Source organism: Leptonotus elevatus, chromosome 7, assembly GCF_054856555.1.
Source record: "Leptonotus elevatus isolate MCC_2025b chromosome 7, RoL_Lele_1.0, whole genome shotgun sequence".
Taxonomy (NCBI): domain Eukaryota; kingdom Metazoa; phylum Chordata; class Actinopteri; order Syngnathiformes; family Syngnathidae; genus Leptonotus; species Leptonotus elevatus.
In genome coordinates, this window is record NC_141245.1 from 12607369 (window position 1) to 12629341 (window position 21973).

The 21973-nt window shown below is 40.1% G+C and overlaps 2 protein-coding genes across 2 annotated transcripts; one reads left to right on the plus strand and one right to left on the minus strand.

The window, feature by feature from the left end:
- The first annotated feature begins 447 nt into the window (after positions 1-447).
- LOC147170985 (acidic leucine-rich nuclear phosphoprotein 32 family member A) lies at positions 448-8690 on the plus strand. Its single transcript, XM_086081082.1, has 7 exons — positions 448-676; positions 1463-1592; positions 5326-5419; positions 6300-6433; positions 6513-6655; positions 6738-6935; positions 7816-8690. Exons 1-7 carry the CDS (start codon positions 666-668, stop codon positions 7931-7933), a joined length of 828 nt encoding a protein of 275 aa, XP_085937208.1. The 5' UTR covers positions 448-665; the 3' UTR covers positions 7934-8690.
- Positions 8691-9036: 346 nt separating this feature from the next.
- golim4a (golgi integral membrane protein 4a) lies at positions 9037-21087 on the minus strand. The gene is made up of 16 exons (XM_086081450.1): positions 20501-21087; positions 16716-16790; positions 16491-16540; positions 16268-16321; positions 16041-16191; positions 14601-14683; positions 14261-14344; positions 13899-14081; positions 13560-13829; positions 13088-13353; positions 12851-12927; positions 12726-12778; positions 11807-12025; positions 10984-11052; positions 10644-10739; positions 9037-9871 (listed from the first exon to the last, which is right to left on the minus strand). Exons 1-16 carry the CDS (start codon positions 20685-20687, stop codon positions 9752-9754), a joined length of 2037 nt encoding a protein of 678 aa, XP_085937576.1. The 5' UTR covers positions 20688-21087; the 3' UTR covers positions 9037-9751.
- Positions 21088-21973: the final 886 nt, after the last annotated feature.

A 21973-nucleotide genomic window follows, 5' to 3' on the forward strand; every position in this document is an offset into this window, starting at 1 on the left:
GCCTCTTCACCCAAAGTCAATTGTGAGAGCCTCCAGCTCGCCTGCGAATGAATGTTTGAAAGATAACTTGTACATTTGGTACAGGGTAATCAAAGGGGAACTAACTACTATGGGCCTGGGATTAATCTCTGAGGAACACCACAATGAAATGTTGATTTATTATTTGCTGTAATAATTATTTTTGTTAATGTTCCATAAATGAGTGTCTTAAAGCACAAAACAGTTTTGTGAACACAAATTCAAAACAAAGGGAAGCCTCCAGCAACATGAGCCATGAGGCAGCAGCAGGCTATTATAAAACAAAGAAGGCAACTCAGGACAAATAAAACATCTTTTATATTTATTAAGTTCCTCTCATAAAGTAATCAAAGAGTCAAATTTGATTATTTTTCACCTTGACTACGTGTGCTCTGTCAACCTTGTAATGTTTTCCACCTTCTTCACTTGAACACGGTTGCTAGGCAACACTGGAGCTACCGTCCTGTAGCACTAAGAGCGTCTCACCTGACTGAGGCAGCTCAAGAGCAGGAGGAAAGTTACTCGCAGTGAACGCCAGCACAAGAATTCACCTCCATGGGTCAGAGGCGCACCTTTGCAAAGCCCAATACTACTACTCGCAATGTGTTGCTAAAGGCTGGCAGAGTTCACCAGCACAAGATTGGGACATGTCTGAAAGGTGAGCTCACACCAGTATTGTTTGGCGCCAAACATCAGATAACACTTTAAGTGTAACCTGGAGTGACTCTGTTGGTGTGTTTTTATTACTTACCGGTAGTCAAAGTATGCGCAAATAGGGAAGTTATTGCTTTATATTCTGGTTTTAGTTTGTTTTTGTGTTGTGATGAGTCGCATTTCTCTTGTTTAGTTTTTTTTTCTTTTGTTGTTGTTTTTGTTTTTATGAAAAGAAAAAGATACAATTAGTTTAAAAAGGAATGCACACGTGTTTAAATTATATACAGTATTTACCTCCTCTATTTTTTTTTTTATATTATTGGAGCTAGCAAATATTTTATAGGAGATGGCTTTGGAAAATTAGGTTTATATTTTTGTCAATTAATATGTACTTTTCCCCCTTTTTGTCCTTTTTCAACGGCAAAATAAAAACAATTAAAATAAAAAAAATATTAATTTATTTGAATGTGTGTATGGTAAATTCACTTTAATTTTGTTATTTGTCCATGGTTGAAGTTCCAATTTACCTCATCCACCATTAGACAATAGCAAATATGTTGATTTTGCCTTATGTAATATTTGAAAAGGGCGTAAAGTCAGTAGATAACTAAAGCCCAAACTGGTATAATTCAATCAATTATAGAGGTGCACACAGACTATTATAAACCAGTGGCAGACCTGCTCAGGTGTCCCAGGCTGTAACTCAAGCGCTCGGCTGGTGGTCAGGTTCTCACTGCACACCGCAGCTTCCGTTACAGACAACATCATGCGCTTCTCTTTCTCCTTTCAGTTCTTCAGGTGTGAACACTCTCAGCGACAGCCTCCCCAAATCCCACTTGTCCCACTACTCCGAGCTCGGTGTGGCACACTTGCCTGCCTCCGTGCACCGGAGTCCTGATTCTGGGCTTGGATCGACACCTGTAAGTGACTCGCTGATCCGCACAGAAATGCAACTTAAGGAAATGATTCATTCAGTTTGATGCCCAATTCAGTTTTATTCCGTTTAGTTCACTTCAATTCCCGTCAATTCTGTTTCGTTCATTTCTGAGTTCAGTTTGGTTCCATTTGGTTTAGTTCAGTTACATTTATTTTATTTATTTTTTGCTATAAATCCTCGCTCCCTGCATGAAACAGACATAACTAGCCAATTCTATAATGGAAAGATATACTCAGTAAATAAACAGTATGTTTATGATTCTCGAACCTGGGGGCATTTTTGATGAAAGCATGTTACAGGCCAGGGCTGGACTGGCCATCTGGCTTACTGGGCGGATGCCCGGTGGGCCGATGCAGTGCTTTTTAATTGTTATTTTCCTACATTTTACCCCATGAGACTGGCCCAAAATTTAAAGGGACCAGTCTGTTAATCCATTTCGAATACAGATAGCAAGCTAAAAAATTATAAATAAATGTCAGCGTCAGAACTACATGTTAGAAAGAAAAGAGAATTGTTGAACCAATTTAAGATTACAAATTGAATTGTTGAACAATTTAAAAAAAAATCTCTGTGAATATATTAAGTTTAATTAATTATGAGTTCATTAAACTTAATATATTAAATGTTTTTAAAATGACAAAACACACAAATTTACAACTTATCCAATATAAAATTATTCACGGAACATACATTACTCAATATATGATGAAGAAAATGGGACTCTCAGACTCCGACATTTGTCTCCAGTGTTTACAAAACACTACAGACACTTATTTTCATGCTTTATGGTTATGTACTCCGGTTATGTGTTTCTGGACTAAAGTCTTAGAAAAACTTTCCGCTGTCTTGGACTGTAGGATACCGTTCTCTCCAAACTTGTGTTTGCTAGGTGACTTAACAACAATTGACTTACCACATAAACAATTTCAATCTATACTTGTAGCCCTTACTATCGCAAAAAAAACAATTCTTGTTAACTGGAAAAATAAACAAACTTTGAATATCGACCAATGGTCTAACCTCCTCATAAATCATATTTTAATGGAAAAAATATCTGCCTCAAATAAAAACCAAATGTCAAAATTTAAAGAAACATGGTCTACGTATATAGAATTTTTTAACCTAAACTTGGATTTTAATTCTGCCTGTTAGCGAGAGCCACAGCAGCGTTATAACTTGCATTGATGTTTCTGTATTAGGCAATTTGTAACTAATGGTTGTGTTTCTATAGTCAGGAACCCGGCTGCTGCCAGCGGGATCGAGCGGATTCACCTCCGATGGGCACCAGGGGTTGATATTCGGATTCACGGCATGCCAGTGGGTTAATTCTGTGGGTGCTGTCCCCCCTGGCTGGGCGTGGGCGGGTCTGCCCCTCTGTTGGCTGCTGGGTGGCGGCTGCGTCTTGGCCGTTCCCTGGGTCTCTTGGGGGGTGCTGCGTTGCGGGGCTTTCCCTGGTGTCGGGGGCGGCGCCGTTCCGGCGCGGTCCGTCGCTCTGGGCCCGGCGACGCGGTTCGAGGCCTGTGGGCCGCCGGGGTGCCCGGTGGTTCCCTCTCCCCTCCCCCTTCCTCCCCCTTGCTGCCTCTCCCTCCTCGCCTCTCCCCGCCCGTCCTCCGCCTCCTTGTCCCCTCTCCCTCGTCACCCTTCCTCCTCCTCTCCCCCTCTCCTTGCGTCCCTGCCGCTGCCCCCTGCCCTTCTTGTCGTCCCCTTCCCCCCTCCCTTCCCCCTCCCCGGTACGCCTTCCTTCCCCTCCCCTGGCTCCATCCATGGCCCGGGTCTCGGTGCTACGGGGGCCGGCGGGGGTGGCTGGGGTTTGGTGTCGTGCCCGCCCCGCTCCGGTGGGCGTCCTGGCACCTCGGGCGGGACCCAGTATCCGGGGGGCGAGCCCTATCGCCCCGCCGGACGGGTCCCATATGCCCGCCGGGGTCCTGGTGGGGTGGGTGGGGGCTTGGTGGGCCGGTGCGCCTCCTGCCCCCGCCCGGTTGGGGAGGGCCCCGCTGGTCACTCCTCTTAACTCACTACACTAGGTTTGCACAATACACTTTTATAGACATATAGGGCACATAACACACTTTGGGGGGTGGGGTAGGGTGGAAACACCGTCTTCACCCTACAACTCCCCTCCAATTTTAATACACCACACAACTTGTGGGGGGGGGGGGGGGCTTGTGGGGGTGCCATCGGTTGGGGGCCGCAGTATAGAGCAGTGCTGCGGTCCCCGCACGCACGCACGCATGCACATACACATACTCACCCACACACACACACACAAAAATATATATATATATATATAAAAAAAAAGAAAAAAAAAAGAAAAGAGCAATGATGATGACATTTCCGAATGAACAATACTGAGCTCTTAAAAAATAAAAATTAAAAAAACTAAAAAAAAACTTAATATATTAATTTTGGATTAACTTAATTCACACGTGTGTTACCAAATGAAGCATTTCTTTGAAATTGGTCAACAATTCGATTTGTAATCTTTTAAATGTATTCAACAATTCTCTTTTTATAGTGTGTGTGGTGTGTTTTAAAAATGGAGAAAAGTGTGTCATATTTTGTCATGCTTGATGCCAGTGGAGCAGCATCAAAGTAGAGCAGGGCAATTCCTGTGTATGCACTGCAGCGATAGAGGATAGTGTAGAGTTACATGAGGACGAGGAGGTTGAAAAGGTCAGTGAGGGAGCGACAAAGCATTCCATTAACCACCAAGCCAAATGTTTCCACGTTTTATAGCATTGGAACCGGAATGGATTGGATAATCACACGTTTGCATATTATGATAGCGCACCTCCTATTACTGAGAATTTACTACCTCGTAAGAATTTTAAAGTTTTACAAGAAAGTGCTCGGTCAAAAACGTTTTGTTCTTTAAAGGTCACCTTACTCCGGGGTCTCAGAGGCTAAACTCATTTGGATTACAAATGAACAGAGCGAACGTACAAGCTATTACAGTGCATTTTCTGTACATGCTCACCAGCCAGTGTTGATATAAAACACATTTTTCAGTATTAATAAAAGGGAATAACATTATGTCTGACTCAAATACATCAGTTATAATGAACACTAGTTATATGTTAGGGGTGCTGAGATAGTCGATATTTGAACCGAGGACTGCTCCACTGTGAGGCAGATGTGCTAACCGCTAATCACTGTGCTACCCAGCTGAGATAATAAATCAGAAAACAGATCAACATGCCCTATTATTTCGTTTAATAGGGTAGCAGTGTAAGAAGTTGCCGTATGTATGTCACACTGACTGAACATTTCGACTGAGGTAACATCAGGTAACAAGCACATTGCGGCGCTAATGGGCATTTATGCTTTATTAAACTGCTGTGTGCCATTACACCAGCATCCCCCCATTTTCTACTGCCCCCCCCCCCCTTCTTTCCACCATTATGTCCCAGCTGGCATCAGATCAATGAAGGCAGTTTGATTCCATTTTGTGAGAAAACGAGAATAAAACTGCTTTCTGAGGATAGACTCAATGCTTGGCACTTTTTGTGTGTGTCCGTTTTTACTCTTTGTCATCAGCCTTTTGGGCGTAACATTCTTGTCTTTTAAGTGGAAAATTTACAGTAACGCTAAATGAAACTTCTTGTAAAATATTTAACTTGATGAAGAATCATAACTGTCACATTCCTGATTTGAGGACAACTTTGTTGAGTCATTTCATGCCTCACCCACTGCACGCTTTTCTCTTTTGCACACAGCTTCCAGCCAGCCGCTTCCGGTTTGCTTCGTGGCATCACCTGCCGCAGTGTGACCTCACCGGAGATCAGCTGACCTGCCCCAGGGTCCGAGAAGGTGTGCCTCAGTAGGACATAACCTGCATTGCATCAAAATGAGATCGTTAGGGATGGGAATCTTTGAATGTCTCACGTTTCGAGTCGATTCCGATGATTTTTTATTCAAAATGATTTGATTGACAATGATTTTTGCTTCAATTTATAGATGTTCAAGGAATCGTAATGATCTACTCCAGTCTGACTCGCTAATGCTAAGTAGTGCGCTACTCACGACACTTTTATCACTCAAAAGAATGCCTCCACACTGCAAAAAGAACAACTTTTATTGGAATAACTTGATCGTGACTTTTTCCTTCTACTCTCTAATGTGGTTACAACTTAACAGTGTATCAGACCGCGTGGAACCACATTGCCCCTAAGTGGCCAAATTGGGTACAACATGAACAGCACTCCCAATAAAGGCACACACAAACAAAGGGAAGACCGTGTAAAATAATTTAAATAAAATCGATTTTGGGACATTTAAAATCGATTCTGAATCGTACTAAATGAGAATCGCGATTCTTATGAGAATTAATTTTTTGGGGCACATCCCTGGAGATCATTATTATTTTGAAGGTGTATCTGACTAATACAGTATTGCGACTAGTGAATATTTAATGTCACTGTCCCCTTTTTTACAGTGGCTCAAACGGAAATACAAATTAAAACAGGTCCTATGTGTTTTTATCAATTATCGAAAGGATTGCGAATGTTTTTCTGTAGCTGAGGTTGGTTATGATTTGTCAGCTGGTGCAATTAAATTCAATTATATACCAAGACTCTTGCCCAGCCAACTTGGATGAGATGACATTGGATCGACTGTTCTAATAGCCACTGTTTTTAGAATCAGATCGGCAGACGATGACATAAAAAAATATATTTGATGTCACCCAAAGGGCCATCTGATGAGGAGCTCTTTCAAAGACTGGCGGATTCAGCCTGTGTGGAGAGATGGAGGAGGAAGAGGAGGAGGGAGGAGGAGGGGCAGAGTTGGGAAGAGAGAAGACAAGAGAATTGGGAAAACTGTCTGGTGAATTATGACATATTTGTTATGTGTGACAGAACGAAAGATAAGTTATTTCCTTCTAACTTCTGCCTCCTCCCAAAAGGAGCTGAATCTTTCCTACCAGGATTTGGGCGACGCTTTTCAGGAAGAAAACTTTCTCCGCATACTCCGCAGGTTGATCCGCGTGGAGCAACTACAGTTGGTCAACAATTCCCTCAGCAACCTGAGTTCTGTCCGTCTGCCAAGGTCAAGAGGAGCATCACTTCCTTTCTCCATAAGAACCTCGTACAAAATAAAGCAACTAACACTTTGCTTCTGCTATTTTCAGGTGCAGGATACTAAACCTGCATCGGAACCATCTGGTGTCTTTACGCCAGTTGCCAAAACTTCCGGCCGTGGAACAACTTTGCTTGTCCGAGAACGCCATCAGCTCCCTGGCAGGATTGGACGCATTGAGGAACAGTCCTGTGCGATCCCTAAACTTGAGCCTCAACCCAGTCACCTTCTCTCAGGACTACCGCGCACGGTGGGAAGCGAAAAAAAACGAAACAAAATAAAACCCAACGCATTTTACAATCTATTATCGTGACCTCATATGGTGATCTGGAGGATTTATTTACTCAATTCAGGCAATTTTCTGTCGGTGTCCTCATTAAGCCCTTTAGCTGTCCTCATTGTTTGTCATACAAGCTACAGTTAGGGTTTCATGAAATAAAATGCACACATGTCAAGAACCTTAGCCAACACACTCAGAATACAAGAAGGATCAAGTCTAAGTAAACATTTTGCTGAGATTAAGTGCGCTTGGCTTGTAATACACGTTTATCCGTTGCGATAATTTTCGTTTGTTAGCTAACGACCAGTCAGAGCTAACACAATCGTATTCTTTCATCTTCTTGTTCTTGATCTTCTTGTTGTTCTTCTTGTTCTTTTTCTTCTTCTTCTTCTAATACTTATTTTTGTTCCTGCTTGTATGAGGACTGTGTTGAGCAAGGTTCCGGATACATGTGCTTATATGTTTATTTCATGAAACTGAATGCAGATGGTATGTTAAACAATAACTTCTAAGCCATGTTGTTTGGTTGCTATAGTGTGAAAATAATGAACATAATTGACATTGACATATAAGAACCAACCGTTCTATTCTAATGACATATTCTTATAAAATTTGTACTCACAATTGACTCCTGATCACCCCTGACTAACACATAGCTTTACCACTGATGTTGATATGGTTTAGTTTGCTGTCTAACAGTGAATGGAAAAATGGAAGGGTGGGGGGAAAAAAGCACCACTTTGTCCCGAACAGACACTAGCCCACATGGCCAGTCCAGCCGTGGTGTCCTAGTAATATTTTTGTCAGTGCACGCATCATTCATGCCCTCTTCTCCCACTCCTTCATGCAGTGTGTTCTCCTGCTTGCCAAATCTTGAGATCCTGGACGGAGTCCCGATGCTGCCAGAAGACCATCTCCGTGCTGGACTACACTTCCTACAAATCACAAGGATGTGCAACGTTTTGTGACATTTTCCAGGGATGGATACATGCTGTGCAGAGTCACGTCAACTCAGAGGAGAAAGTGGGATTTTATTTATTTATTTATTTATTTTATTTTTATTTTATTTATTTTTTTACTTAAAGTGTGCCAATACTATTGCCAAAACCACCATACTTAAAATACATTGGTAGGCAGTTTGTTGAAAGATTAACCAGCTATGGTCGCGTCGTGTTTAAATTGTGTCTTAGTCTTACTGACGATAATGGAATGGCGAATTACATACCATTGAACATGCCTGTGTACATGCTTCACCGTGCTGGGATTAATTATTTATGGTAATATTAACAACATAACCCTTTTTCTCTTATAGTCCACCAAAATCTATACTGTACTGTACTGCATGAGTACAGCCAATCTACTTATGCATCAAGTTGTCTTACTAAAGAGCATTAAAGCAAACCCAAACTACCACTTACATGCCTCATTGGCATGGGTTTAAGTGTGCATGTTTTATCTGCGTGTGTGAGCAAAGAATAACGTATCCATGTTGGTGGGTGAGAGACCATTAACGCTGCAGTGGGGGCGATTAAATGTAGAAGACAAGGTTCGGGTCAGGAAGAGGAGCTTGTGATCAGCAGGGAGTAGTTTTAAAATGTAATCAATCATCTAAAGCTTTTACTTTATTGTTTTTTCCCCTAATATCATGGGCAGGCAATGTGGTCACAGTTGGGAGCTGGAGCCTGGTCACAGCAGAATTTAGGAGGATTCAATTACAGTGAGCAATTAGAAGACACATTTTGCATTACTTAATGTTGGTATTTAGGTAATATGCCATATTGTCACCTTCTGAAAATATTTGCCCAAGTTATTTTTTGTGTGCAAAAAACATCTCATGATGCAAATGGTTGAATTCTTTGTTTCCTGAAAAAATGACTTAGTTGATTATTTTAAGAAGGCGTCGATATGCCACATTCACCAACCCGTAGAAATGTTATGCCAATGTGTTAAACATTATTGTGTTTTTATGACAATATCATATCACAACTCATGGCTGCATTGTTGACAGGTTTATTTAAAAGAAAAATGTGAAATTATTTAATAGTGAAACCAATTACCAGCTCAAACAAAATACAACTGAAATCATCTTTATTCAACACAAAACATGATTCATTAAATCACACTTTTACTTAAAATACAGTTGAAAAATATACAAACAGACAGCATGTGTTTTTATTGTACATTGTAACAAAAACTGCATGCAATTTGTTGACAACTTGAAATAGTTGTGTAGTGAACAGTTGTATAAGGCAGTATTTGCTAGTTCACGTGTTAACTTTGACCTCTCTTTCCCTATAGTATGCATTCACAAATACAAATTGTCTTAGAAGAGGCATAGGTACGGAAAGGCACGTGTCGGTGTGACAAGCTTAGTTTTGAGTTGCACCTTGCATGATTGTCAAGAGGCGTCACAATCAATCAACAATAAATAAGAGAACAAGTGATTGATTGGAATGCCAGATGTACATTTGACCGTTTTTCTTTTTTATACATACAGTACTACTTTACCTTTTTTACTTTACAGTCATCTTAATGAAAATACATTCTTTGCATTTAAAACAGAGGGCATGAATTTAAAAAAAACAACAACATCGTACAGCATATAAAACCATCTCCACCCATTACATTCTGTCCAATTGCACAGTGAAAGCGGATCAGTTCCGGCACAAGCCTTCGCCAACTCCAGACGTCCTGTCCCAATCGTCCTTCTAGGAGTCTTGACTGGATGGCCGTTAGCTTCCTTTTTGGGAACGAGGAAGAAGAACCTCTCAGTGTTTATGTCAGATTTACATCTCTGCCCGTCGATTGGTTCCCTTTTCTCGACCGGGCCCCTCTTCCTCAGCTTCCTCTTCCTCGTAATTCTCTTCCTCAGTGTCTTTGCCGTGAGCCACCTGCTTGTGTGGCCCCTGCATACAAGTGTACGTCATTGTCACTAGTGTCTTAACAAGCACATTTTCAAAACATTTAGTAGGAAAACCAGAGGTCGACAATGTCCACACTACATTTTAACAGGTTGCTACACTATACTTACCATCCACAAAATTAGACGGAACATCAAAATTGTATATGAAATGAAAAATTCTGCCTGACCCTATTTCCTCCTCCAGTGGCCAAGGATGTTTAATTGAGCTTATGTAAAAGACCAGCCGCAGGAGCAAGACACCTAATTTGAATAATTTATTAAAATATGCACGCCACTCTGTACTCCGTCACTTACTGAGGGGCACAACTCTGCAATTTTTTCCCCCAATATCATTTTCTACTCTCCTTCTTGGTTGTGTTTGTCCCCACACAGAATTAAGCCACTCTAACTTATTTTCCAACTTCTTTTCTCCCCTCCTCCAAATCTCTAAGACCTTTCTTTTGGTTTTAATTATTATTTTTTCAATTCCTTATTGCCCCAGAGTGCTCCATGCAATACTTTATGTTTAAACTCAGCTGCAACCGGTGATGTCTTAGTGTGTTTATTTTCTGGTTCGATAAAGGATTTGATTGATTTTGATTGAACCCACTGCTAAATATCACACAATAAAAATTGTGAGAATTTTCCTCTTTTAATTTCATTTGATTAAGTAGTTGGAAGCAGTATATTGACCATACTGGACAAATACTACATGATCTTTTGTAGGCTGTGATGTGTACAAACAACCTAAAAATTTGATACACTGGGTAACTTACCCGTTCTATGTTCTCCTCATTATATGTCTCTTCTCCATCCTCCTCCACTTGGTCCTCCCTCTCCTTCTTTTCCCCACCAGCAATGTCATCCTGAGCCTTCAAGGTCAGAGTGACACGACATAACTGACTCACATAGTTGCATTAAAACATTTCACAACAAAGATGTTGAGAGTAAGATATTGAGTGAACTAGAGCACCCCTACTGGTTGCAGTACTGCACTCCATTTTAAGTCACGCTCTTACAAAAATAGCAACATTCTATTACGGTACTAACAAGACAGAATTCTTAAAACTATCTCATAATTATAGATGTCATGCAACGAATAATGGTGTCACTCACCTCCTCCTCTGCTTCCTCCTGGTACTGGTCATCTAGATTGTCTTCCTGCTGATCCGGATTTCCAGCAATCTGGACAGACACACACACGCTCGCTAATGTGATGTTTTATGGACACTTGGATCATGTCTATGGAGGACCAAAACTGCCAAAATAAAAAATAAATAAATTACTAAATAAATAAATGATTAAAAGTGAAAATAAAAATAATATTTCAAAAATTACATTAAAAAAATATATAAATGGAAATAAAAACCAAAAAAACATATATCCTTAAATTAAAAAAAAGTAAATATAAATAAAAAAAAATACAAATATTTTAAAAATGTAATAAATACAAAAATAAATGTCTAAATAAATATATAAATATAATTAAATATCAATAAATAAATAAAAATGCTGTGCTCTTACATTTATTTATTTCATGCTGCAGACGGTCTGTCTGTCAGGTCGAAATGTTATTCAAATGAGGGGGCCGTTCTAAGTGTGTCTTGGGTTGAGCTCCACTGTTGGAAACTGCCTTTCAATGAACGAGTGAGTGGGTCATTTATTTATATTTTTTGAATGTTGTTTTTTATTTTTGTATTTATTTAGGGATATATATATAAATATATATATATATATATATATATGTTTTTTAATTAAATTTTTGAATTATATTTTTTATATCCGTTTTTATTTTCACTTTTATTCATTTATTTAGTCATCTGTTTATTTTTAATTGTGGCAGTTTTGGTCCTCCATATATGTCATCCTCATCGTGTTGGCCTCAATCCTGTCAATCCTCACTGGATATATTCCATTTCTTCTTAGTGCCTTCACTTACCACCAGCTCGTCCTCCATAGCAGGATGTTGGTGGCCTTGGTGTGAATCTACGTGCTGGGCATGTGCTGCCGGCTCCTCCTCCTCCTCCTCCTCTTCTTCATCCTCAACCACCTCATCCTCAGCAGCATGATGATGTGACTGGCCTTCCTCTGCTTCTTCAAACTCGTCCTCTCCCTGGTTGTTGGGGTCATCCTCAGGGTCCAGCTCACCGCCGCCACCCTGAGGTAGAGTCAAAGTGAATGTTTGTTTTTTCCCAGTATCTCCAACAAGGTTAAGAACAGCTGGTCTAATCTATTTGTAGTATCAAGTAGTAATGCGACATTCCCCAAAAAATTTCTGGAAAGAATTTCTGACCCATGACTAGGAAAAAGTCTCTTACTGACCAGGGAAATGCTTTAGCTCTAATTTCCTCCTCACAATCTTAAGGCACAAACACCAAACTGATGCTAACTGAAAGAGCTGTAGGTAAACATGTTCATAAGTCTTTTTATTTTGCGTTTTCTATATCCAGGTAACTTCTTTGCATACTATGAGATTATATGAATGAGAATAAACTCCAACGTTACTTAAAAATATATTTTTTAATGAAGTTAACAGTTAATTCACTTGATTTTTTTTCTCATTTCCCACAGGAAATTTTGCTCTAAAATTGAAATAATGGAAAGTCTTCAGAGCAGCCTGAAACAGGGCATATCAAACAATAAAAATAGTGAACCACATTTGTTTTACTTTTACTGGAGGAATTTATGCTTTCCATTTAATGTTTTGAGTCTAGAAGGAAACCTTACCCGCTTTCCAAACGCAAATGCAATGCTATTATCAGGCGGTCTGCGCTCTACAGAGGGCTTTGGTTGTAGTAAGTAGATTTAAGTGGTGTATGAACACTATGTGCACATGCAAACAAAGGACAAAAAAGTACCTGCTGATGTTGTGGCACCTTCATGTCATTGTGTAAAAAGAGAGAATGTTTCTCTGTGGAAAAAAGATTGAAGCGAATGAGTTCAAAGTTGCAGGCGCATAGATGGCAAAAATGCTCTGTTTCACCTTTTTTATTGTCATTCAGATGCACTTGTTCTTGTTGGTCTATATTATGGTCCATATTTTCATACTCGGCCTTCTTCCTGAAAAAAAATCACAGCTCAACTCCAAGAATGTCTTAGAAATGGCACATTTCTAATTAAAAAGTATTAATTTGCTGGAAAAACATGCCTGTTGTGACCTTATTTGGAATTTGTCTTTACGTCACTCATCTGCATGTACCTGACTGTGATTTCATCTGACCTTTTTTGCTCCTCTCTTAGCAGTTGCTCCCGTCGGTCTGCCTCCTGATGTTGCTGCTTCTCCCTCTCCTGCTCTTGCTTCAGCTTGGCCTCCCTCTCCCGCCGTAGCCTCTCTCTCTGGCTCTGCAGGGAGTCCTGTCGCATCTGGATCATCCGGCGCTGGTCGGCCTTCTGAGCCTCCAGGCGCTGCTGCTCCTGCTGCTGCTCGTAAGCGGATTTGGGGCCCTCCACCTGACCGTGTGCCTCTTGCCGGGGCTGGACTTCTTTCTGGACAAGAAATGAATGAAATTTATTTTAATGTAGTAATTAAATGAGACACAGGTAGTATATAATTCCACCTTGAGAAATTATTTAAAATGAACTGAACAAGCAGAAGAGATTAGAAACAAATTCTTTCAAATTTCCATAGGGATAAAAGCTAATTGAATGTTTTTCAAAATTGGGCTTGTTCACATAAGCAAACTTATTCTGACATGTTGGCTATCCAAGGCGTTCTCATCTGGCTGTTCCACTTCTAGCTCGCCTTCCTCCTCCTCCTGCTGCTGCTGCTCCTCCTGCTGTTGATCCGGGTCCTCCTCCTCTAGCTTTTGAGGCTGTCCTGCTTGGGCCATCTCCTCCTCAGCCAGCTCCCTCTTCCTCTCTGCATCTCCATCCTCTTCTTTTTCTGACAAAATGTTCTCCGACCTGGTGGGGTGAGACTGGACCTTGGGCTGAGAGTGGGCCTCTTCCTCTTGCTGGTCCAGCTGAGACAAAATTTTCACGTGAACAGAATTTCTTTTGGGTAAGTCAAGAGAAAAAAACTATCACATTACCCTGGATGCAGTATCATGGTGATCTCCTTTCAGGACAGGCACCTCCTTATTTGGCTGCCCCAATACGAAGGCCTGCTGGGACTTGGGATCTGGTTGCTGGAGCACAGAGTTTTGCTCAGACTGTCTCAAGTTCGGTGCCTTGTTCAGAGACTCCTTCAGCTCTTTGTATTCATTAACTTGTACCTACAATAGCAGGCACAAAACCACAAGAGGTAAAACATACAGTATCCAGGAAAAAAAAGATTTTCAGTTAAAAGCTTAGACTAGCATTTATTTATTATTAACACAGCAGCAGGCACAAGTCTTATTTCCATACTATGTTGTTCCCATGTTGGATGAACCCCACTAAACTGTCAGCCTACCTGAGCTACCGCTAGCGCATTCTTGTGGTCTTCTAGTGACAGCGTGATCTGATCGTGTGACGTCTTCAGGTCTTGATGTCTCACCTGAATACACAAGTGCAATACAATAGATGCAGACACATGACCAAAGAAGACCATATAAAAACTGACGAAACATGCAACAGGCAATATTTAATTCAACCTAAAAAGCCTATTCTCACGTAAATTCTGAATAAAATGGCACAAATTTTTATCCTTCTACTAAATTATTTTGAGATCCCAGTGTCTAACATCTATTACACAACACAGCATATACATGACTGTATTTACCAGCCTGTCTGATAAATAACTTAAGACTCACCTGAGCATCCTGCAGTTGAATGTGAATGTCATGGTGGGCTTTCCTTAGCTGCTTATTTTCCTCTCTGAGGTTATATACATTATCTGCAGGTAGAAAAGGGAGGCTTGAACAAAAAGCATGAATCCTAAATTGCATTTTCTATAGTACAATATTATCCTGGGTTTGATGTATTGTGTCACCAAGCATTGGCGGCTGCTTCAAGAAATTGGTGTTTTCTCAAAGGGTAGGTTAAATACAAATTTTAAGCGTTACAAATTCCGCCTAAAATGATTCATACACTGGCCATTTTTTTTGTTACAGTGAATGCTTATTTATCTATCTCTTCCCTGGAAATGTAGGCATCAGGTAGCACCCAAGGACCACTAGGGTAGCCCATGGGCCTATTCTTAACTCATTTGCTCTCAAAAATCTATAAATATGTTCTAGTTTAAATATTACCAGTGTCCCAAAAACGTAATTATACGTGTTTAATGTTTTTTGTCTGTTTGTTTTTATGCTAGAGCATACAGAAGGCTTTGATGCAGCTGAAGAGAACGGTTGAAGCAATGGTAGTTATTACAAAAACGGCCAGCAGGTGGCAGTAGAGTATAAGAGATCAACCAGGACCATGTTGAAAAAAGCTGTTTTCTGCACAGTTTTAAACAGATTTGTGATAAAACATAGATTATATTCTAATGCTAATTGCTGCAAAACTGAAAGAGATATAAATATACTTTTATTTTTAATGAATGAAGAGACTAATCTTTCTTTTGGTTCCATGTTTTTGCAGCAATAGAACACAATATTCTGTGAGCCTTGCAAAACCAGTCAAAATCCAGTAAAACAGCTGGGAGCGAAGGGGGTTGCTTCAGTGAAAATGTCTTGGAGTTAATGAGTTAAAATAAATCACCAGTGGTGGGATATTGTGTTTTCCTAAGAATGTTGTGGAAGTGACCATTTGAAAATGTAACCACAGAGATTTATAGAAATAGTGCATCATATTGACATTTCCTACCTTACTAACAGAAATCATCACGATTAGTGTTTTTAGGTAGGGATACATAATTAAAAGTAGCAATACAATTAAGACAATTTGAGCACATTTGTTGTTTTAGAAGTGTGTACGAAATGGTAGCCTTCGGAATGTTGTAGAAGTACTCCATCCATCCAGTATTCCAAAACACTTAGAGATTTACAGAAATAAAGTGTTGCATATTTATACTTATCCATTTCACAACTTATTTACGAAATCCTAACTGCGAGGCATAATTCTAACCACTAGCTTTATCAACATCCTAATCATTTGGGTTCCTGATTAAATGTAGTTCCAAGTTAAGTCACAAGGTGGAGACAAAGCATGGATATTGAAAGTGTAATAATGCAACTGTGTGAAAACAGACTGAGATAAACTCGAACCATTCATTCATATTTTACAATTATTTGAGTGACCAAAATGAGCACCTTTAAGCTGGGCCACCTCGCTTTCTTTGACTTGATGCATTTTGTCGTAGCGCTCTCTGTGCTCATCTAGCAGGCGACTGTGATCATTTCCCTGTATTTGATGCTGCTCCTGCAGATCATAAAACTGCTTCTTCAGATCCTCGTGCTGGTTCTGAGAGACAGGCGCAACCATATGGTCATTCCTTCATTTCGTATCATGAACATTTAAGTGTTTTGTTGGGACAAACCTTGAGCATCTGATGTTGCACGTGTAGCGAGCTCAGTTTGCTGCCGGAGTCTTGCTGTGTGAGCACACAAACAGAATGTTGCAGAAACACACTTCTCTTTATTGTTCGGGCTTACTAGTGAAACAGCTAGAGACACACCACACACATTGAACAATGGGAAGCAGACGGACACAAAATAAATATATTTGACTGTATATTTGGAAAAAAATGGAAAATCTTGTACCTTCTCCTTATTCAGTGACTGCTGTGATTCAAGTTTGTAAACCAGGTAATCTGGAACAGGAAAAAAAAGGCTTGTTTTAAAAAATTATATCAAACTTGTTTCAAAAGTGAACAGCGTGACTTTTGAAGCCGACACAGGGCAAATTAAGCATCAGTTTTGGTAATTCCACATAAAGTGTCTGTGTGACATCTGAATGAAACAAGATCAAATATTCTATTGTCTCACCTTCTTTGGCCTTTTTGTGCTCTAACCTCTCCTTCTGAAGAGACTTCTCCAATCTTGACCGATGCTCATACACCACTGCAAATGTGAAAAGATCAACAAGAGGGAAACATTGGGAACCGGTGACAAAGCAGAGAAGTTCAATTGTGAGCATTTTAAGCAAGCATTTTTGATTGATCATTGACAGTACAAAATGTACATCTTTAAGTGACAAGGTGGCCATTTTTCCTGATTGCCAAGTCAAGAGACTTAAGACCATCCTGAAGATGCTTTTGGCCTATCATTAGACCTGGAGTACAAGTTTAGGAATTAGGAGCATAGGGGAAAAAAAACAAAACAATACTTTGATCTAACTTATCTTTGTTGTGTAGGACATACAGTACAACACACTGCTGTGGGATAGTGCTTCCCAGATGTCATAAGACTAACACAATGGCCACTGCATGTTTATGGACGCAAGTGCACTATATGGACACAATTACATACCCGGGAAACGAAAACACACCATTTGCAGCTATAGAAGTTTCCTTTTGTGCCTGTTTCTTGGAAGGGTGGGAAATTCACAACACAATAGTTTGCCAATAACAACAAGAGTATTACATTTACAATACAGTGATCAGTGATGCTATGTATTGGGGGCGGAGGGCACCCATGATAAACAATTTCAAGAAACAGACTCAAGAATACAACATTTTAGTGAACCAGATTTTGCACTTTATCAGCAAAAGGAGAGAAACTGAAACAAAAGTATCCGTTTGATTATACTCGTATTGATCACTATCAATATTGATGGCGTTAACTTAATTTTCTGTTTTTTAAAGTTGAACACCACTGCACTAGTACTTGTACTTCTTCGTAAAGTCGGTCAGTTGACATTTCTTTATTGGTCCTTTTGCTGTAACAAACTGACCTCAAGTTCCTACAGACCGAGATGAGACTATCCTCCAAAATTTGGATAAGCCAATCATACGTGCATGTTTTGAAATGGGAAGCATAGAAATGAGAGTAAACATTGGTAAGCTGAAGAACTAGCATTGCAAGTTTAGATTTTGTACCGCTTGATGGATCATCAACAGGAGATACAGGTTGGTAGGCACAATAGTTAGACTACAGAGAGAAGCAGCAAGTTGCCATGAAACCAATATTATTGACATTTTCAATCTGTAGTTGTGTTGACCTCTTTTAAAAGGTTACCATTCTGACACTTAATGTTCCACACTAAAGCATTGTTTCTTCTTTTTCTTTTTAAAAACTATACTGTAAGTGTAAAAATAGTGCGCCGTGGCCTTTACACTGTTAAGATATAATAACATGAAATGTTGATATTGTTACATCTCTATTAATTACTAGTATTAAATGTCTTCTACAACATGCATGTAGACACAGTCCTGTTCTCTGTTGTGAAAGAATCATAAACCATTGTCTAGGTTTTAGACTAATTTCCAATACAGCCTGATGAAAGTGCATTAGCAGAGTGTGAAACAAGGCAGCACTCTATGGAGATGACCTTTGCAGGTCTGCTGGTATAGATAGGGCAATGATTGGATCTGTTGAGTGGGCTGGTGGCTTACAGCCCAAATGCTGTCAATCACAGCGCAAAGATGTCAGCACTGGTTGTTTGAATGCTTTAGTATAATTTGCGTTAAAAGAAAGACAAGATGGGCCATGTTAGAAATGAACAAAGTTCCTTGTTTGTTTTTTCTCTGTGTGTGTGTTTGTTTTGAAACTCCCTCAATAAATTGCCTGTACCGCTAATCCCCATTCATGAACTTAAAATGGAGGACATAGAAAACGTCAATCAACAGTCACCCATGGATCTCAAGTTACACAAACAGTATAAATGCTGAATGATCAATTCCACTATGTGAATACAAATGCGTTACACAAAATAATGGCCTATTCCAGTTACAGTTTCGACTTCCATTGTTGTGTTCTCAGAAAGCAAACAAGAAAAACAGGTATACTTGAAGCACTTTTTGATATTTTTAAATGTCAGGACAAACAAATCCTCCTCTCACCAAATCACTTCCAAATCTGACAAAACGAGTTTGTCATCATACCACTTTAAAATGACTTTCACGCATTCCTTAACAGCTATTCAGCATTCTGTAATGGAACAGAAATGTGTCGATACCAGTGAACGAGCTGCCCCATTTACACACCATCAATGAAGTGACGCTACCGCTGGAGTTGGCCTAATGGGCATAGCATTCTATTAGGCCTTCCGGACTTGCAGAACCTGTGGCACAGTGCCAAGCCATAAAGAGTCTGTAAAGTGGGCTTTTGTCTCGAAATGGAAACTGAAGCAAATAAGGCTGCCCTTTCAGAGACAAAAACAAAACAAATATTCTTATTCATAATCAATGAATATACAGGCCAAGAAAGTCTGCTTACCATCTAGTATTTATAAACAAATGACATAATAACACCAAAGCAAAAACAAGTTAAGTGCAACATTCTTGAGTTGACTGTGTTTAAGGGTATTAGAAATAAATTAACATGATATTGGTTTGATGATATAGCTAACACGTATTTCCGAGTGTATGATAGTCTTCATCTCTACCACCTTAGTTTGATTGTGTGATGTTTCAGTCGAAAAGAAGATGTTACGTGGGGCAATTTGCTTCCAAGAGAGTCAGAACTTCGGCCGGACGATGATACAAAACAAATGTGTAGACCAGTTAACATGATCGTTGAGGGACTGATCAATTAACTTTTATGTTGCTTAGTTTAAGGCCACATACATATATTTTGGTAGTGACGTGTATGGAATTCATTAGCACAAGCTAAACTTCAGATGATATTAGCTAGCGCTGATGAACTGTAGCAGATGTTTTTGGCTGAGCTTGCGACTTATAGCATTGTCTCGGTTGCAGAGTACAGACTACACACAAGTGTGTGAGTGTGGTGTGTGCATGCGTGCGTGCGTGCGTATTTAGCATTAAACCCCACTACCTCTGAGGGTAAAAAAACAGACAATCCATTTAGCTGGCAGTTGAGCTCTTTGCGAAAACCTAATCTGGTCAGTCACAAGATTAAACAGCACCCGGGATAAAGGTCATGACCTGTCTTTCAGTGATCAACCATCAGACTAGAGTACACTGTACTTACAGCTGAGTCGCTACAACTTACCTATCCCTAAGATTCGGGTGCTTTACGTATATGGTGGTCCACTATGTAGTTTTTGCTGTAGTAAAATTGGTGACGATAGGTAAGAAGAAGTGGGACAACTTTTTCTGTCTAGTAGTGTACTCTAATGCCTCACACCGAATTGAACTCAAGTTTGTTATTATTAAAAAGTTCCAAATTGCACACAGATGAGTGTTGATGGGCGTGGAGCACTACAAAAACATAAAACTGTAGGCCCATATGCTTCCAGTTGAGTTGCTTTCCTATTCAACTGACTTCATTATTTGCGCCTACAATTTGTGTCTAATCTTCTGCAGTCTGCCATGCACGTGTAGTTGCTGCAGAGTTGGAGCTGGGGGTGATGTCAGGTAAAACGAAATGAGACAGCTTTTTTCTGGTTTTGATTTTAAAAGTATACCAAAATGCTTCATGCCGATTTGAAATCAAGTTCGAGATATTCTTCAGTTACAAATTGTATTTGATCGGATAGGCACAAAGTCAAGTTTCACAGAAAATCCTTCACAACCCCACATTTGACAAATACTAGCGACATCCCTTGGCTTGGCCTAAACAAACAACAAGCTCAAAAATGAATTATTAAACCTCAACAACATGTCACGCGCAAAGTGAGTCAATCACGACACCGTCACCGTGTTTACCTTGAAGCTGAGCCGACAGTGACTCTTGGTGCTGCTGGTACTTAAGAGCCATGGATTGTGTCCTCTTGAGCTCCTTGTTCATCTCGTACGACACCATGCCGCCGTACATCATTCCGCAGACCACCGTGAGGAGCAGGAGAACCTGGAAAATCCTCCGCTGCCTCCGCGAGCACACCCCGTTTCCCATGTTGTACCCGCGCCCCTCCCCGCCGCCTGAGCGAGTAAGCTCCGTCTCTGCTGCTGGAAACTTCCCGACTCAATTCACAATCTCACCCCTCACTCCTCAGTCCAGAGACATTTGCACGCAGACGAGACCAGTTGAGGTAAACATTACTTTCGCACGGTAAACAGTCGTTCGTCTCACTTCTAAAGTGGCCGGGCAGATTTCCGCTGACGACTCTTCGTTTGCAGAGGTGTAGAGAAAACAAAACTCGCCCCTTTCTCTTCGTTGCGTTTTTCTCTTTCTGGTGCAACCTACAGAAGTTGTGTGAAAAAAGTTAAGTCTGAAATCGCCAAATAGGCCTGCATGGCACCTTTAACTGGAGTTACGTGTCAACCCGGTAGATCTCTGCCGTCCAACCGCAACTAAACGGGAAGTCCCGCCCCGCGAGGAAACAGTATTTAAATAGCCCCCCACCCCCTATAGAAATACCGTTCACCTATTGGTAGTAAGAAATGTCAATTAAAAAGCAGCCCGTGAACGAGTGGTACTTTTATGTACGCTGTTATGTTCATCCATTCAATTTTATTCATTTAGGTGTCACACCCTCTGAAAGCGCTTGCCTTCACATTCCTAGGAAATTAGTGCAATCATGCATAACACAAGGCATATATAATTTGTTCTAATTAAATCATCAGTGATTAGCTTTGCCATATTTTTACTAACCGTTATCGTGATTAATGATTAGAGATGGGTAATAGAAATACAGTCAATCAGACAGAAAGATAAACAATGTACGATTTTTTCACTCTTTTACAAATTAAACAGGTTCACTTGTCATGTATAATTTGTGTAATACCCCCCAATTTTATTATTATTATTTTTTAAATATGGACATAATACATGCATACTGTACCCTATGTGTAAATTATGTGCTCTTATATTTCATTTTCATTTCTCAATGAATAGATGAAATATCCACTATTCTAACTCAACAACAAAGGGTTTGAAGTAAACAGCAAAACACAGATTTCCCCCCAGCGCAATGGGCTGTCTTGCATTTAAAAAAAAAACTATTCAAGCACAGCACTAAACTGCTGAACAGCAAGCTAACGTTAAGTGTAAGAACTAATTTTGTGCCCCCCCCCCCTCAAAATGGTAATTATTGAGGTACAATGTCTGTCCTGCATATAATTCAAAATCCACAATAAATAAAAATAGCCTATATGTAGGGCAGTATAAGATGCAATGTAAAAGCAACTGCCATGTCTGTCACCATGTTAATGGTGATATTACAACTCAAAACTACAGTT